Below are 19,745 nucleotides of genomic sequence, written 5' to 3'. Positions count from 1 at the left end.
TGCAAACCCTACACCCAAAAAACAAAAAAAAAACAAAAAAACTTGGCTTGTGGTTGTGGTGCATTAACACCATTATAAACTGCCTCCTGAACACCTAACAGCAGCCACTTAACCACACTCTGAAAAGTGATCCCCTGTGGATTGGTTTTCAGAATTTTGGCTAGTGTGAACCCATTATAATGTCACCAATTTTCTTGTTCTAGTAAATGGATACCCATGCTGCACAGATGTCAGAATTCTTTCACTCTGGTAAAAAGGACAGGAACATGGGGGGCATTACAATGGCTGTTATTAAAGGAGAGGGCACAAGCACTGCTAACAGCTCCCTGTATTTCCTAGGCAAAACATCTGTTTGCTCTCTTCTCCCTCACCTCAATCATTGGATGATCTTCACTGCATAGTCCAGGAGCCTGAGCGCAACCTTTTCCCTCATCAGAGCTGCCGCTTGCTCAATCCCACACTTGCACTACAAAAGCCTGCGGGATTTACTTTCAGTAATGTAGAGTGAACTTGTGTACCCATTGGCTGAGGAGATAGAAGAAGTCAGTACAGCCTGTAGGCTACAGGTTGTACCGCCCCGCACCGCCTCCTCAGCCAAATGGTAGCTGAAACTTCCTCATATGTCCCTCCCTTCTGACATCACCCAGGATCGCCGGCGGCATGTTATTTTTCTATACAATTTGTAGGAGACAGATTTTGGCCGTGAAAAACAAGCTGTGCGGTTCCTGCAGCTGGTAGTCCTGCAGCTATTTTAGTTTGGACCCCCTGACCCCCCATTATTTATGCCCCTAGGCCATGACTGCGTCCTAGATAGCTGCCTAGTTCACCTAGTGGTAGCCCTGGATGCAGGAACATGTGCCAAATCGTGCATGTTCCCACAATGCACAAAAAATGCACATGCCTTTTGGAGATACGCATTGGTGCCATTAATTCTTAAAGGAGTAGTAAAGGCAGAAGATTTTTATCTTAATGCAATAAAGGGAATTACTGTATTACTGTACTAATACTGAACTTTACCATATTTAGCGTATCTCTGCTAGTTACATTTCAAACACATAAAAAAAAAATGTAATTAATTGGTGGATTAATTAATTGGACTTTAAAGTAAACTAAGTAAACTTTAGCTGATTTTATCATAGTTGCAGTGCTTGTTGGATAACATTAGTAGTCCCTGCAATGGTTTCACATGTTCCCTGAAATGTTTCTCGTCTGGTAAGTTCTGAGCAGAGTACACCTAATACTCTGGATACACCTAATACTTTAGGTACGGTGATTGTGATGCCATGTTTCAGGCATGATCATTTTGCAATGCCACATTTTAGATGCAATAAGCCAATGATGTTCTGGGCAGAGAAACTAACAGCATATTCCAGGCCTAGTCACTATAATGGGTGGCATCTGTACATACTTTAGTGACATGTTCTGGGCATGGTGGCACTAATGGCATGTTCTGGGCAGAATGGCTTGGAAGAAATGTTCTAGGCACAAAGTCTCTGCTGTCATTTTTCAGGCACAATGAATGACTGTGAAGTCTTATTTTATGTAGAAAACTAAAGACCTGTTCTAAGCACAATAAAGAGCCATTTCTGGTGGATCTGCTTTTATAGTTAAAGTGCAAGTTCACCTTCAGTAACATTTACCAAAAAGCCCCATATGCATCTCTGTATTCTCTGAAAAGAACATACCACTGCTCCTACAGAGGGGGGCTTCTCTGCAAAAAATACTGGCTCTTTTGATCCCCCTTCACATAGCTCCCAACTGTCCCTGATTTGGAACAAAGTCCCTCTGTCCCTCTTATTTGTCCCTCATTTTACTCTGCTCTATATAGTTGTATATAAAATGGACTTTTTATCTTTCAAAAAGTGTTTCCCAGCGCTGAATCTTTCATCCAATTTCGAAATTGCTGCATTTGTAAATGCCAAAAGCCAATATAAAGGAATAGTAGTGGTAAAAAGGCACTTCTGGATTTAACTAATCTTTTTTTTGTATAATTCTCCTTTAAAGGGGCGTGGCAGTGGGTGTGTCTTATGCCTACATACTTTTGCTAATAAGTGACCCTTGTTCCCTTCTCAGAAAGTTGGGAGGTGTCCTTCATCTTTTCATTTGCAGGGCAGGATGCAATTCGGCACCGCCTTAGTGGCCACTTCCAGCTATGCAAACAGCATGCTGAGAGGCGGAACGGAAAGTTTGGGCAACAGCCCGGTATAAGCTGACTCTGGGTCACAGGAGAACAAAAGTGAGTTCACTCCTGTGACCTAGAAGAGAAGTATGGCCAACAGACATTTGGCTATACTTTGATTTTAAATGCATTTTTAAATACACACAGTGTATTTGACTTGGCATCAGCCTCTTGCAGTCCCTGTACATCAGAGCTCAAACTGGGAGAGGAAGGAGAAGCACAATAAGCCAAATATATGAGCTGCAGTGCTTACAATGAACAAGAGGATATGAGAGCAGAGTGACAGAAAGAGATGAGCCCATCAGTCTTCTATTTCTTCTTTCACTGTGTAATCACAGGCCAGGAAAAGGTAGTTGACCAGGCTTTAATGCATGAATGCAAAAGGAAGAAGTCAGGTGACCAAACTGGCTGTATTGTCTGGCAGGGCAGAGTAAAGGCAGTGCAAAAAGCAGTTAGTCCAATGTAAAAAAAATAAGCAGTTTTAAAGCAAAGTATTTTGTAGCTTATGAAATGTAACACGTTGAAGTGTCCATTGAAAGTCTTTATTGAACTTTCAAGCAACACAAAGAGTCAAACACATGGGGTATAGAAACCTAAGGCCCAGACAGTAGGGTGGCCAAGCACTGCCTGTACAGTGATTTAACAAAGAAACAAAGAGGATAAACAGTTTGTGATTTTATCAAAGAACCATGTAGTGAAGACGTATGGAATGGGAAAAAGAGGGGGAGCAGACTATGCACAGACTATGCACAGGGGGGAGGGCGGAAGGATCTAGAGGGGGGGAGAGGGTGGAAGGAGAGGAGGGAAGGCAAGTGCAGAGTAGGTTTGGGTATGACCTCTGAGTGGGTCAAGGAAATACCAAGGTAGTCAATTGGACGAATCAGCATTTAGTTATTGAACATTTGGGGTGGGACAGCCATGAGGAACATAAGGCCAGAAAGTTATGCAAGTGTAGGGTTTTCTTTAGCTAGTATTTTCTCCATATCACATTGGAAATTCAGGCCACTGAATCCACTTTTTAGTAAACTGAGGTCAATGAAATACATGTGGATTGTTTATTTTGAATTATCTATTTATGGACCCAAGCTAGATTACAAAAGAGGATCATGAAACAACTTGATTAACAATACGGGTTACTGAGAAAAAGACCACAGGCATCAAGTAAGCAAGGAGTTTTGGCAACCTACAAGTGTCCAGCTGTAGTTGGGTACCATGAAAATGCAAAGACTGCTACCGGTATGCCCTTCACTACGGATAGCAATGGAGGTTGCAGTTCTCACATTGGTATAATCTTGTTTGGCCATCATATTTTTTGTTTAAAGCAGAAAACTGGAAGGGAAACTGGTGAATAGTATGCTGAAGATAAGGTAAAATAAGAAAGGGGAGAAAGAAAAAAATAAATAAAGAGGGGGCCACCAGGTAGTCTATGTAGTCTGATAACCACAAGGGAAGAAATCCCAGCATGGTTTTACTCAAGTGCTGCTTCTTTCTCCACTCCAGCCATCATCCCTTGAAGAAGTCATGTGTCCAGTGACGCAAAACAGGCGGAGCCGATTGACATCACTTCTGGTTGAAGCAAAAAGAAGTGGTATAGCACCAGTCTGGTTGAATCTCCTACTACTTGTGAGTGTTTTTCTTGCATTTTATCAATTTAAATAAAATAAATAAATGCACTATCTTAAATTATTTTCCCCTTCTTCTAAAATATGCTGAAAGTAGACAAGCAGCTTATGATCTCTTAAAGTGACTTACACATTTTTTTGGGGGGATCATAATTATGTTCACATAGATGAGTGATTACATGAATATCTTCACGTGCATGTGACCTATAATACATTAGGGGTATATTGTTTAGTTGAGTGTTCACTCTGAAAGGTGGTGGCGCATTGTCTTTTTACTGGGGTATTTTTGAACACAGTCTACTACATTGGAATCACTTATTCTTTGTTGGACTTTTGTACTGGGACTTTTGTTATATATTTTATGAACTTATATTTATATTTTTTTAGTATTTATATGTATCCAATAATTTTTAAGATTCAATGGTAACATTGATATAGTATTGCATTGTATGTGGCGTTATGTGTTAAAAGTTCATTTTAGATTATTCATTATTTATGATTTAGAAAACTGTCACATATGTTGTGGGAATAGTATAACACTGATTCTTATTTACATTTTACAAGAGCAGTACCACATTGATTCAAATATATTTTGACTTTAGTGATGTGGGAAACCATTTGTATGCAGCAGGAACATGTTGAAAAAAAAATTCTTGATCAACAGCTGCAGCCAACCAGCTGCAGCCGCTGATCAGTGTAGTTGGTGGTGCAGCTGTACCATGTACCAGTAGGGAGGATTCCTTCATCTACTTATTTTTGTAGATGGAGGAATTTGTTAATTTTTTTTGTTCAGCCCACTGGCTGAGTGGAAAAAAAATAACAATGTATCGCCAGCTTTAGATGCAATTCACCTTTTTAGATAACCTATAACATGGCAAATCTTTACTTTTGAGTTCAGGTGGTTTCTTCACTGGTCTTCGGGTCCCCAGCGCCACCATCTTGAGTGTGGGAAGCCGGCTCTGTCTTCCGGCTGGCTCACAGACAGCTCCCCACTGCGCATGGTGGATATGTGCTGCACTTTCTCAATGGTCCCGCAGTCTCCTGGGTCTTTATGATCTGTCCAAAGAGGTTACAAGTAGGGTGGGTCGAGGGGGGAGGGTCCTAGGCAAGCAGAGTGGAAGTGGGTACTGGTACCTGCCAGAAATAGGTACTTGGTCTCAGAAAAAAAAACATTTAATGCAGAGGATGGAGGGAGGAGGAGGATGAGAAGAACTTTGGATTTTAGGTGACATTCCACTTTAAGGAGTTGAGAACCATAATTCATAAAGATATAGAACAAGTTATAAAGTGTAGCTGAAATGATTTAGGTTATCCAGCTCTTGGGATTAGTCCAGCTCTGAGTTGGTGCACTTTGTACATGATCACTGCCATTACTGTATAAGCCCATCAGTAATTCTGTAAAGTACGTTCTCATGAATATTAAATGAGACCACAAAATCTCTGCATCTCTCGCACATTTCAACCTTTCCTTCACTGACACTATTATTCGTCTGTGTTGTGCTTCAGTTCATGCATGCCTACCTTTTCCATCAGCTGTCTAAGCTGCCGACTCCGGGGGTCTCTGGAGCAGGAGGTCTGGGCAGGGGCCACCACTGTGCAGATACATTTACCATCCGGGGCTTGCGCTGATGTGTAAATTTGCCACCCATCTTCGGGGCTGGGGAACAGTGTCTGCCAACACAATAGAAAAAGTAATTGTGAATACAAGTAACAAGTCAAGTATATTAAACAAGTAAATAGAAAAAGAGCCAATAAAATGAAACAAGCTTTTATGTTAATTACGCAGAATTCAAAATCCAATGATGAAGGCGATTAACGAATCTTATTTACAAAAACTACTAGATGGAAAATAAGGGTATCATCCAATTTGATACTGTAAAAAGCCCTACTCCAACTTTTGTGGGGGGGGGGGGGTACCTGCCATCACCCCCATTAACACCAACTTGGAGTCAGCACTAACAGCAGGTAATGGGTGAGCCGTAAAAAACATGGAGACAGTCACTTATATAATGGTACTTTATCCCATAAACTGAGATATATGGTCCTTTAAGGCACAAAGATAGTAATAACAATTCTAGTCCAACGGTTTCAGTACACCGATTTTCATTTCCTAGACAGCAACAGGAATTACCAGAGGCTGCCACCATTAAGCTCTCAGCTCATACAGGCACTGCGCTTCTCTTTTCATAGTTCACAGGTCCACTATAGGTTTTCAGGGCACCAGAGATTCCTGCACAGACACAGGGCTATCTGACCTAGGATCCTTCACTCTTCTAGCTAAGGGACGAGTCCTAATTTTCCCTCACTGCACATGTGTAGCATTTTTGTCCTAAACTGAGGTCACTATGTCAATTTCGTTTTTGACTGGGCTGTAGTTAGCTCAGACTAATTGTACAGTTTTTCACCTGGTTTATCCCTAAGCTTACATTGGCTTGTGATTTCTCACTGTCACCAGTAGATGTCACTGATATCACTGGTCATAGTATGAAAAAAAAATGAATATTTATATTAACTAGAGCCAATCCAGTAGGAGGTTTATGCCACTGGTGAATTCTGAGGGATAGGGTTGCCACCTGTCCAGGATTCACCCGGACAGTTCGTGTTTGGAATCATGTGTCCGGGTTTCAGACTGTCTGCAACCCGGACACATTATTTAGACTGGTTTATGGCTTTCCAGCAGGGTTGCTGGCTGCAGTTGTCTAAGCTGAGAGTGTCTGTTACTCTCTTTCCCACTCCCCAAAGCCAACACTAACAATGGCCCCCCCAAACACATACAGACGGGAGAGGAGAGAGGGCTCGATCTGCACCTTTCCCCCCCCACCCCTACCCCTCTTTGTCTGCCCACACTCCAATCCCTGGCACTGTGCCTCAGAAAAGGGAAATTTGGGACAGAAATTTGAAGTCCAGCAGCCTCAGATCCAATTGACTGTCAAGAGGTGAGTGAGCTCACCATCCATCTCACCATCCATCCATCTGTGACTGAAGTCTCCCCCCTTTACTCTCTTGCCTCTGAGTAAGTACACAAAGGCAAATCAGGGTTCTTAGAGCACCCCTTATATCAGAGTTCCCCTTTACACCAGAGGCCACAGTCTTTCCCCTTACATCAGAGTCCTCTCTGTACATCAGAGTTCTCAGTGTCCCCCCTTAGATGAGGGTTTCCAGAGCATCCCTTATGTTAGAGTCCCCAGAGTTCTCCCTTACATCAAATTGGTACTGCTCTTGTAAAATGTAAATAAGAATCAGTGTTATACTATTCCCACAACATATGTGACAGTTTTCTAAATCAACCATCATAAATAATGAATAATCTAAAATGAACTTTTAACACATAACGCCACATACAATGCAATACTATATCAATGTTAGCCCCAATAGCCTGTTTTGGAGCTTATTGTCTCATAAAGTGGCCCTGAAACCATCCTGTCTGGTCTGGAGAAAGCTGTACCAAGGAGGAGACCCAGGGGTGACCCCTTAGTTGAGAGAGTGAGGAAGAAGGCCGGTCTCTCCAGGAAGAGCCTGGTGACTCACTTGGAGGAAGCACTGACATTTGGGAACATGCTTACAGTGTTGCAAGGTCAACTTAAAAATTCTGAGACTGTGAAGATGGACATTGATCTGGATATGGAGAGTCTGTAATTGATCTGCTATTGTATGTGGGACCCCTAACCCTCACCCCCTTAACAATTTTGCAATAAAATTTAAAAAGACAAAAGTGACTGGAGCCCAATATCCTTTCTCTGTCCTTCTAATTTAGCCATGGACTCAGCCCTGGGCTGAAATGCTAGCTATCTCTTGCCTCTGGAGGTGCTATCCTGCCTTTTGGGTGTCAGGGGAGTGCTACACAGGGCCTAGTCCCTACCTAAAACATCCCTACATGTTATAACACTTCTGTACCTCAAAAGAACTTTTTGTCAAAAATAACACAGGCTTTCCCAAGATGGCATCCAGAAACCATGGCATGGGATACATAAGTCCTAAACTAAGTTTCCTGTAGAGTAGCGGTAAGCAAAATTCACGTGACAACATTGTTTATTCAAAAGTAAAAACAGGGAAGGTATAGTAGATGCCACCCCAATCCACCTACCTACAACCACATCCTTTTTTTCTTTAACCCTTTACCTGCCTAATTCACCATAATAAACTCAGTCAGGCAGGTTTTACACCTAAACCTATGACATTTTATTCCAGGCCTGATGATCAGCAAATTGATAATACTAAGCCTGCAGCACCAGAGAACATGGCAGCAGATCAACTAGAATTATATTGGTCAACCCTCCCAAATTTTATTAGATCATCAATATTTTTTCTCTTTTTTAAGAAATCATTAAAAATCCCAATCTGGTGGACTGCTATGTCACTTTCCTTTAGTGTCTTTTTTTGTAAATGAGCTACAATGTTTTTCATGCCTCCACGGCTTTCTAGTAAATTAGTAAACCACTCCATTGTGATGTCACTGGACCTACTCTGATAAATGATGAGGCCTTTCATGGCAAGTAACAGCTAGATCATTTTGAACAGGAAAAGCCTATTCCCTGTAAAACATAAATGATTTCTCTAAATAGCTCATAGTTAACTGTCTTTTATTTTCCTACTTGATCCTAATCCTCATAAAGCACACACATGCCAGTAATTCCAGCCTATAAAAATATTCCATTAACAGCCAAATGCATATAAAAAAAAAAAACCTTGTGGAAAACAATTGCAGCATTTAATATTGTCACTATGCATCAGTCCATTGTAAGTCAATATGGCTTCTCACTGATGAGGTCGCTGACCCCGGGAAAAGCCGATCTGACCCTTAACCCTCCCCATTGTGCAGATTGCTGTGATGTTGTCCTTGATTGGTCGATAACATGTAATGCAGTTTTTCATGTGGTTATTTTTCATTGTGGATAATATCAGTGACATGACTGTAAGTTATACTTGTCCAAGAGAAGCCTTACATTCATTAAAGGCGTCAGTTTTATTAGGTTTTTAGTACAGTTTAGATGGATGGTGCCTTTAAGACATTTAACATGTCACTGTCATTAGGCCACTCTACCCCACCGCAGGGCTCACCCATTAAACGGCGCCGCTATTAGGTCGTTTGCAGCGCAATGGGGCTCAGCCATTAAATGTGTCACTCTTGGTTCAGCTATGACTCTATTAGAGCAGTAAGGGCAATCACAGTGGCAGGCAGTACCTGCTGATCTTGCCAGAAATGCAGTGTCCTTGTCACTTCCTGTGAACTGCACAGAATAATATCTTTCTTCCTAGATATCTTCTGTAAACTGCCTCTTCTTATCCGTAACTTTTGGGACCTAATTCTATGGAGTTATTCTACCGTTACGACCACGCGACTTCTCCCAACACATCCCAGGTGGCCCTAATCTCTATACTACCCAGATCCTTCAAACATGTTAAACAAGTTCTTCTAAGATAGTGTTTAACTGTGGCTAGGTCAGTTTTCCCACAGCACTGGCGGTCAACTCATGTCGAAAGAGAAAAATGTGGCACATCCAAGGATAAAAGTCTTCATTTATTTGATATCCATTAAAAAGTTACATGAAGACATGCACACAGCCCACAACAGATCAGTAGACACGTTTCACCCTGTGCTTACTCATTACGATCCATGTCCCCTCCCTCCTTGATTGGGTTACGGAGTTAGACCATATCAAAACATGGCATCATTTCTGGCACAAGAATTGGGTACATATGAACAATGTCATCAAACATGGCTCTGTTTGAATGTGTACAGAGAGTCCGCTGAAATCCGAGACCTGTTATCAGGGCAACGGTATGCATGGTTGCCTGCTCTTTGTTGTATGGAGTCTCGTCTGGGTGTCCCCTCTGGGATGTATCCTTCCTACCTCCCTCCCTCTCCCTTTTTTTTATTTTTTATTTTTTTCTTTCAAATTCTTTTTCAAGTCAGTTCCTTTTCAAGTTAGAATTTACTCAGCTCTGTGAGGTGTTGCGTGAGAACTGATGTCTGCTGATCCATGTCTGCCATGCACCCAGCATCCACATGGTTACATCACATTTGTTGTGCAATATCCTCGATACCACTAATTTTTTCTTGGACTTCTACTAACATGAGCCAGGTCAGGACTTATACTTTATATTGGGTCTAGTCCCACTGCTGTTTTCTATTTCCCTCTTATACTGTGCCTTTTTTTTTTACTGGGATGCACGTATCTTTGTCATATGGTACAATTGTGTGTTTATTTATTTAGTTTATTTAGTGGTTTATTTTCTTTATATTTTTGTTTTTCCATTTGTGGTATTTTTGTACTGCTACTAAAAAATGTTCAGTAAACTTAGATTGAACATAAAAGCTCTGAAATACCTGGAGAAAATGTACATTCAGGTTCCATCTGTATTGGTCAAACTACCAAGGCCTAGGCACTGAGTCACATGATTTCCGTTGAAGGGGAGGAAGTATCAATCTGAATTTTTATCTTCCCTTTAACGCATCACATGGCCATACCAGCTATAGTTGATCTCAACAATCTGACTTTTTGTCTAAAGTAAATATGACTGTGCAGGCTTACTGATGAAAAGTATGTATATTTGCCCCTAATTTACAGTGCCTTGAAAAAGTATTCATACCCTTAAAATTTTCCACATTTTGTCAATTTACCGCCAAAAATATAAATGTCTTTTATTGTGATTTTATGTTCTAGACCAACACAAAGTGGCACATAATTGTGAAGTGGAAGGAAAATGATAAATGGCTTTCATTTTTTTTACAAATAAATATGTGAAAAATGTGGTGTGCATTTATATTCAAGTCAATACTTTGTGGAACCATCTTTCGCTTCAATTACAGCTTTTTGGCTGTGACTCTACCATTGACTCTACCAGCATTTTTGACATTGTTGCCCATTCTTCTTTGCAAAATAGCTCAAGCTCTGTCAGATTGGATGGAGAACATCAGCAATTTTCAAGTCTTGTCACAGATTCTCAATTAGATTTAGGTTTGGACTTTGGCTGAGCCATTCTAACACATGAATATGCTTTGATCTAAACCATTCCATTGTAGCCCTGGCTGTATGTGAACCTCTGCCCTAGTCTTGAGTCTTTTGCAGACTCTAATGTTCTTCACAATCGGAAATTCCACCAGTAAAAGTTCGATGCGAGGTTTTGGTCGGAAATTGCGACCGTGTGTATGCTCCATCAGATTTTTGCTGGTGGAATTCCCGCCAGCAAAAGATTGAGAGCAGGTTCTCTATTTTTCCAACGGAAAAAGTTCAGATCAGAAATTCTGATTGTCTGTAGAATTTCTGATGCACAAATTTCCTATGCATGCTCGGAAACAATTCGACGCATGCTCGGAAGCATTGAACTTCATTTTCTCAGTTCGACGTGGTGTTGCACATAACCGCTTTCTTGACGGTTGAAAGGTCAAAGAACTTTTGTGTGACCGTGTGTATGCAAGCCAAGCTTTAGCAGAATTCCGTCAAAAAAAATAATCCAAGATTTTTCGGATGAAAACTCCAATCGTGTGTACGCGGCATAACAGTTTCTGTTCTAAGATTGCCCTGTATTTGGCTCCATCTATCTTCCCGTCAAGTTTGACCAGCGTCCCTGTCCCTGCGGAAGAAAAGCATCCCCACAATATGATGCTGTCACCACCATCACGGTGGGGATGGTGTGTTCAGGGTGATTCAGGGCAGGGCACCTTCTTCCACGTTTGCTGTGTCCCCCACATGGCTTCTTGCAAACTGCAAATGGGACTTATGGCTTTCTTTCAACAATGGCTTTCTTCTTGCCACTCTTCCATAAAGGCCAGATTTGTGGAGTGCATGACTAATAGTTGTCCTGTGGACAGATTCACCCACTTGAGCTGTAGATCTCTGCAGCTCTTCCAGAGTTACCATGGGACTCTTGGCTGCTTCTCTGATTAATGCTCTCCTTACCGGGCCTGTCAGTTTAGGTGGATGGCCATGTCTTGGTAGGTTTGCAGTTGTGACATACTCTTTCCATTTTTGGATAATGGATTGAACAGTGCTCCCTGAGATGTTCAAAGCTTGGAATTTTTTTAAAACATAACCCTGCTTTAAACTTTTCCACAACATTATCCTTGACCTGTCTGGTGTGTTCCTTTGAACTGAAAATTGACTAATTAGGTGACTTCTGAAGGAAATTGGTTCCACTAGATTTTAGTTAGGGGTATCAGAGTAAAGGTGGCTGAATACAAATGCAAGTCACACTTTTCAGATATTTATTTGTAAAAAAAAAAATGAAAACCATTTATCTTTTTCCTTCCACTTCACAATTATATGCCTCTTTGTGTTGGTAAAATCCCAATAAAATACATTTACATTTTTGGTTGTAACAAGACAAAATGTGGAAAATGTCAAGGTGTATGAATACATTTTCAAGGCACTGCACCTTACCCACTCTGTCTGACACTGACTTTTAGCACTTAGATTTAAAGAGGGGTATGTTTTTAGCATGAAGTCAAGTAGCTGACAGGGCAGTATACCTAAGAAGCCAATATTCATTTACAATAGCAGAGCATGCCCAGTTACACAAATTTTACACTGAAGATATTTGCAAAGGCCTTATTTTTAATAGTTCTCTTTAAAGCATTGGTATTTTTTTATCATTAAGGAGAAATATAATGATGGCAGAGAGTCTAGATTTTCTCATAAACATCACATATATATGAGGGACACAGTATGGGATAAAGGATAATTATGATTGGGAACAAGAAATAAGGAGGAGGGGGTCACTAAAATAAAGGGGAAAGAGGAATGGGATACACTATACTATAAAGTTTGGAGGGACATTTTTTAGGATAGATGAGGGGGAGGAGACGGTGGAACACCCATAACAACTCTGGAAGGTATTATGAGATTGATCCAAGTGTTGAGTCAAATGTTGAGTGTTGAGTTGTGTGGCTATTATGTGTTTTGTTTTATATATATATGTATGATAAGTATGTTTATGTATAATGTTTTGAAATTAAATGCTATGGAATGTCTTTATATGAAAAACATCTTAATAAAAATAATTGAAAGAGAAAAAATAAATAAAGCATTGGTTCTCAAAGTCCTATGGTTCGTGGATCACATTAAACAAAGTAATAGATGCAGTATACCCTTCAAACCTACAGTACATCCATGTCTTACTATGTACTAATCAATAGCTAAAGGTTGCTGTGACTCGCCGCTACAGTTTTCTTATTCCTTTCCCTGACTCGATATCTTGTTGGCATTTTCATATGTTGACTCACTATTCTATCACTCAATAATATTGGTAACTCGTTAGGGCTGGAGACCAGGCTGGACTGATTCGATCAGTCGCTGGTCATGGGTGGGGGATAGCGTCGTGAGTCAGAAGAAGTCCTTTCCAGTGCTCTGTGCCCAATTTGTGGATGGTGGCAGTGAACCCTCTTGGGGCTTGGACTGCTGCCTTATGGTACAGCCTTATGGTTGTTCCCTCATGTAGACTTAGAAAGGTAGGTGGAAAGAAGCACCCAGATTCCACTAATATGCAAGTTGAAAAGTGAGTTAGAAGGGGTTTATTGAAAATAGAAACAAGTACATCAAGCCTTTGCATATTATTGGACATCGGACTGCTTTCCACCTAACTTTCTAACAGGTATAACCTATTCTAATGACCGATAGCTGAGTGGCAAATGTAAATGTAAAATCAGCTATGTGTGAAATAGCTGGGAAGCGTGCAGGGGCAAAAAAAGCCTCAGATGAGAAGGTAGTAGAGTAAAGGATGGCAGGAGTTGATGCCAACATGAACCTGGCCTCTGGACTACAGTACTAGGTGGGATGCTTGGCCTACACTTTCAAACTGAGATTAAGATGGTATCCTGAGGATCTCCATGCCACTGGGGTGTGCCCCCTTTTCCAGAATTCACAACTCTTGCAAAAACCTTCCTGCTCAGGTCCCACCACTAACAAAACTTCTCCTTCTGGTCACACAACTACAGAGCCTTTTTTTCCAGAGAAAAGACCTAACCTACTTCATCTCTCTTCTTTCTTCCTTAAACCTTCTAAGTTCTTTGCACCCTAGTCATTATGTTTCGCTTTCAGATAAAACATTGGTTTGGTACATTGTGACTTTAAAGGTCCTCCTTAACTGTAAATACATAATATTTTATGGAAATAAATATCAATATTTAAACCCCAGACGAACAATGCAATTTTTAAACGGCATGTATTGGAAAATTGGACACGCTTGAATGTTATTACACCAGAGATCAAAGATTCCATTTCTCCTTCTCTCAAGCTTCCATTAGGCAAGCCCGAGACAAAAATGTAGGTTCCTGCCAGCCAGGGAGTAGACATATATCGACTTGTTAATTTAACCAAATGTTTTCCCCGGAGTCCACTGTACACAGCGCATACAAAATTGAAATGTAAGCAAGCATGGAACTTGGAAATGTTACATTCAGAAAAGATAGGAAAAAGAGCTTAGAGAGACCTTGTAATTATATATTGGAGGAGACTCATTAGTACTATACCACAAAGATAGGAGGAAAATTACAATTACAGGCAAATTAAAAATTCCTAAGCCATATTGTCTTTTACAGGTGTTGTGCAATCATGGAATGAGGCCCTAACACCATCCAACCTGCAAAGCTCATGTAAAAAAAAAACCTCAGCCTAATTTACACGGTTGTCTTTAGTTGTAACCCAACCGACTGAAAAATTTGTAGAGATCCATCTTTCAAACAGCCAAAGCCTGTGCTCCGTGCAGAGAGAAAGCTGCTGAGCACGCAATATTCTGTCCCCCACATCCATTAGCAGGATTGGAAAACCAGAGGGAGCTCAATAAAAATAAAAAAAATATCACGCCAACAAGAACTACAAAAGTAGCCAGTGGTGGGATTCTTTTATGGGTTAGTTGCTAATTTTTAACAGACATACTATAAGTTATTACAGGATAGAAAACTGTAATAGTTTAGTGGTTATAATTATAACAGAAGCATTCATTATTTATTTATATAATGCATATAATTTATATCCACACATAAAGAGGTTTTCTAGTCAGGCATTGGACCTATACCACCAATCCTTTCCAATATTATCCTTTATGGTTGGGTATAAAATCACACAATTAATTAATGGTGCCAAGCAATGCAATATACCAGTTTAAAAAAAAAAATATATAAAAAAAAAAAAAAAAAAATATATATATATATATATATATATATATATATATATATATATATATATATATATATATATATATATTGTTTTTTTTGTAAGTCAAAATTAAAAAGGAGTGATTAATGTAATAGTCACCTTCAATGAGGAGCTGCAATCATAATCTCCACAGCTAGATGCTTCTAGTTTTCTGGTTAGCGATGACCTGCATTATTTAATGCATTTCCTTTGAGCCCAAAGCATCAAGGAATCAAGGACTTGGCTACTGGGGGTACATGATCAAGCCAACCACAGGGGAATTTTGAAGAGAGTGGCACCATGCCATTATGTTGCGTCATTTATAAGGGTGTCAGGTAGCAAACTGGGGGCTTTATCTACTACTTCCATTACAGCTCCGTATTTGCCTGCAATAAGTCTAGCTTTTACCACTGTAGCATGGTATATACACAGTGGTGGCTAAAGCTGGGAGACAAGAGAGTGGTGCCTTGAGGGCAAGAGAGCACAGTGTGCTCATTTATTGCTCCCAGGGGAATGCGTTGGGCCTTCTGCCAGATATACTAGTTCCAGACAACACACTTTCCCAGCTGGAGGATGCTGTAGAATCCTTCTCCCTAGTGTGCTACCTTTAGGTAGATTAAAGACCCAGTCAAGAATACCCTAATAGTGGGCAGAAGTTGGACATCCTGGTTCTATAATGGATATTGCCAAGAGCTTATTAGACTATATTATATCAAGTTATGCTTCAGTAAAAAAAAAAAAAAAAAAAAACAAGAAAAATGAAGACCTGGTTCAGCCAGAAAGGGCAAGACTAGGTGGAAAGGAGAAGACCTAGCCAAAAAGGCAATGTTACTATGGAAGATTTATTTACCTGACACCCCACAATTTAGGGGTCGGGTATGTAACATGGTCGTGACAACCATTTGTGCTGTTGTTTCTTATGAGAGTGTTGGTACGTGCTAGCCTGAAGCCTGCTAGTGGTGTCAAAATTAAAGTATGTAATACCCGGTGCCCAGTTAGCCACTTCTGCACACTCTCTGCAATGTTCAGGACCCACCTGCCACTAAAGGAAGAAGAGGAGGAGGGGATCCATAATGTTATGTGACTGGAAATACCTAGAAAAAAGTGTGGGGTGCTCCAAGGGGGTGGCAGCTGAATGGGGCAAAGAGGATGGACACTGAAATTAGGCTTTAAGATTTTAACTATGGCTCTAAAAACAACTGTTAGAACTCCTTATCCTTCATTAATGTCTCAATTCGTTTTTAGATTACCGATAATAGATTTTCTAAAAATGCTGCATGCAATGCACCCAGAAGTATACATCAAGACCTTAAATCGCTTTATGAAATATGATTTTATTTTTGTAGATTTCTATTTATCTTCCATAAAAGGAGTTCTGCAGGAGTTCTTTGGCTCCTTTAAAATATATCAAAAATCCAAAAAGTGTTTTGATTTTGAATTGAGGAGGCAATGATTAAAAGCCCTATCAGTTTATCCTTCACTTACTGTTCTGTAGACACAACCCAAATGAGATGAATGAGAGAAAATATCTCCAAAGTAAGTGAAATCCCCAGCTGCCTTAGGGCTAGTAACATGGCATAATTCTATTATTCATGGATTTACATTGGTAACCTTACAAGATGTACTGTATACAAGCTACACAAATAAAACTGAGGTGGACCACTTTCCCACTACAATGGTTTGGCCAATTAATCTTTAAAAAAAAGAAATCTAGTTGCTCTGGGCAACAATTCAATTCTTATGGTTTCAGTTGCTAGTTTGTGTTAACTATAAACCATCCACTACTTAGACCAAAAATACCAAATCAGTGGTTGAGGTTGTAGGTGAGAATGACGGAACGCCTGGCACTGACCTTGGGACCCCACCTTGCTTCAGCTAAACAGTGCCTCCTGCTTTCCTAACCCTTCCCTTGTGTAATCTATCCACTAGACAAGTCATCAAAAGACAAACAATGTTCCAGCAGTCTGAAAAAGTGGAATTAATTTATCTTCATAGATTTCTTGCGGGATAAAGTTGATAAATATTTCTGTTCCAGGTGAAGGAACCTCTCCAAGCCAGTCTGCAGGAGGGCCACCACATTTCATCTGACCATTAACCTCTACAAGATTCATATTACACTTTTTCATCCACTCCAGAAGGGAAGCTTTGTTGTCCTTATTCAGAGAATTAATCTAAGGCTCTCTCTCTGAGTTCATCATGTTGTTGTCCATCATTAGATAATAATCTGCGCTCTCCATGGGATCAGATGCTGAGCTGAGCTCTTTTCCATGCTCTGACTGGGAGAAGCAGACACAATCCCTAGTCTCCTCCATGGGCCATAATCAGTGGATAGGAGGCAAGCCCTTGTGCCCTCCAAAAGCCCCAGTTCGGTCTATCACAGAGGGAAATATATTTACAGATGTTCAAGTATGCATATGCCTTACCCGAGGGACCATTATGGAAGAATAATTGTAGTAATCACCCCTAACGTGGCGAATGCTACTATTTCTGGGTCCAGTGCCAATCAGTTGCCCTGCTGCAGAATCGCCTAGAGGCGATTCAGTTCGCATTGTGCGCTATATAAGTATTTCATTCATTCATGCTGCATAGTAAAAGCAGGGGTGTCATTCACAGTGCACCTTTCCTTTTTCTCAACAAATGCAAAGAGCTCTCTGATTGGATGAGGTGGATATTGTAACATCATCACCCCTCCTCTCTACCTCACCCAATCAGAGAATGTCTTGTGTTTACTGAGAAAGATTCAAGGCATGCTGTGAATGGTACTCATGCCGAGCGAACAACACCCTGTTGTTGCTATGCACTACAGTAATTCTCTGCTTTCACAGAAGTTCTGTGGGTATGGCATATGCATACTTACATTGATCCAAGCTGGCCCACTGTAGCCATGCAATAAAATCCAACCCGGAGTTCAGTGTTATGGATTGCAGAATTGTACAAAGACTGACAACCCCTGAGCTAATAGCATTTCATGTTATAGGTTTTATCCAAAGTCGCAGATCACAGGATTTATTTATTGCCAGTGTCTAGGTTTCTCTAGTGAGCACAATGTACCCAATAAAGAAACACTTGTTATTTTAGAGCTGTGGGTACTATGTGAGTGACATTGATTATAGTGTTAGTGGTGTGTCTATGATCACAGGCAGGAAGAAGTCACACTATCTACTTTATACGGTTATCGTACACTATGATTATATCAGCCTGCATCTGTCATGCAGAACTGCAGGAGGATACCTTGGAATTGGAACTGAAACTTACAATAGGTAGTTTCAATTTTAAGATCCATGCATAGGTAGCAGTACATTTTATTGGTCGTTTGTTACATTTTTGTTAACAATTTTGGAGGCATCATTTTCCAATGCAGACCATATCTAAAGCTTGTCATGTGTGGTTAGTTTTTCTTCCTCATTCAGCTAGCATTCACACAAACAAGGTAGATAGAGGAATTACCCCCCCCCCCCCCCCCCCATGCCAGAACATTGAATTCTGACAGTGGTACCCACCCTATCAAAATACACAGATCGCGGTTGCAGCTAATTGGCTGCAGGTGCTGACTGATGAAAAATTTTCCGACATGGCCCTTCGACAGAAGTCAGTTAAACAATTAGGAGCGTACACATTGGTTGGTATTCAGCGAGTCCCTGATAGACCGGCCACTTTTTGATCAGAATATGGGCAGGTTAAATCTAAAGCCTCATACACACGCTTAGATTTTCGGACGACCGAACATTCATTTTTTGTGGCATGCTAGTCTCATGTTGAAAGTGAAGAGGTTACTCACATTACAAAAATGTTCGTATGACAGAATACAACATCAGAAGTAACGTAAAGTGTTGAATAATTTTGTATGTATGATTTAATTTCTGAGCATGCGTAGTCTTGCTCTTACGATTTTTTTTGTAAGAAAACCATATTAATGGAATGAAAATTAGACTTTGAGTTAAAACAATAAAACAATATATCATTCCTATAACCAAACAAAAGTGTGAAGATCAGGTAAGTCGGAGAAAAGTCCTCATCTCCATGCTTGTTTTGGCTCAGTAGCTCACATTTGTGAAGAAAGGGTCAGACAACTAGTATTTTCAGAAGGAAAGGTCAGCAATGGTAGACTCCCTTCTTTATAATTAGAATTATAATTAACTTCCTTTAAAATACAGGCAATTATAATCATTTTACCAGGCAGTTATTACTGTCAGCTCATTAACTGAAATTCAATAGACTTTTGAAAAGGCATTTACATGTTAAATATATTAATTATATATAACATTTAACTGATTGTGTTTACATGTACTGTATTTTGATTGTTATAATGATATGATGGAATCAGCACAATTTACAATGGGGTTGATTTACTAAAGGCAAATAGACGCTGCAAGTGCAGTTTCTCCAGAGTAAATGAGGGGGAAGCTCTGCTGGCTTCTGTCATTCAATTGTGTGCATGCAAAATTATGTTGTTGTTTTTTTCCCTTGCATGTGATTGGGTATTCTTTGTAAAGCTTCACCTCATTTACTAAGCTCTGGAGCAACTGTTTGTTTGCCCTTAGTAAGTCAATCCCATTGCTATGTTTCAATTTTTATTATTGACATTTTGTGTTGACAATGCTATACAAATTTGGGGAAATTTACTAAAGTTGGACCAGACAGCAGCTGTGCATAACGGATTCACCACTGAAAACAGGGTAAATAGCGGCGCTATCTTAAACACAATCAAATATCTTTCAACTAGCCCAAAAAATTATTAAAGTGAATATATAAAAAAAAAAACGAAAAAAATCCCCCAATGTTATATTGATATGCAGAAAGGAATCCAGAAGA

General features: G+C 40.1%; 1 protein-coding gene across 2 annotated transcripts in view; it reads right to left on the bottom strand.

The window, feature by feature from the left end:
• OLFM2 (olfactomedin 2) overlaps positions 1-19,745 on the bottom strand; it is a 503,318-nt gene that overhangs the window by 132,957 nt on the left and 350,616 nt on the right. For both annotated transcript variants that reach the window (XM_077470164.1, XM_077470165.1), the window contains exon 2: positions 5,323-5,472. In XM_077470164.1, coding sequence (XP_077326290.1) covers positions 5,323-5,472 — 150 coding nt within the window. The remainder of the gene's footprint in view (positions 1-5,322; positions 5,473-19,745) is intronic.

Source organism: Lithobates pipiens, unplaced genomic scaffold, assembly GCF_037356315.1.
Source record: "Lithobates pipiens isolate NorthernLeopardFrog02 unplaced genomic scaffold, aLitPip1_a1.2 Scaffold_8, whole genome shotgun sequence".
Lineage (NCBI taxonomy): Eukaryota > Metazoa > Chordata > Amphibia > Anura > Ranidae > Lithobates > Lithobates pipiens.
This window is presented reverse-complemented; position numbering and strand designations above follow the sequence as displayed.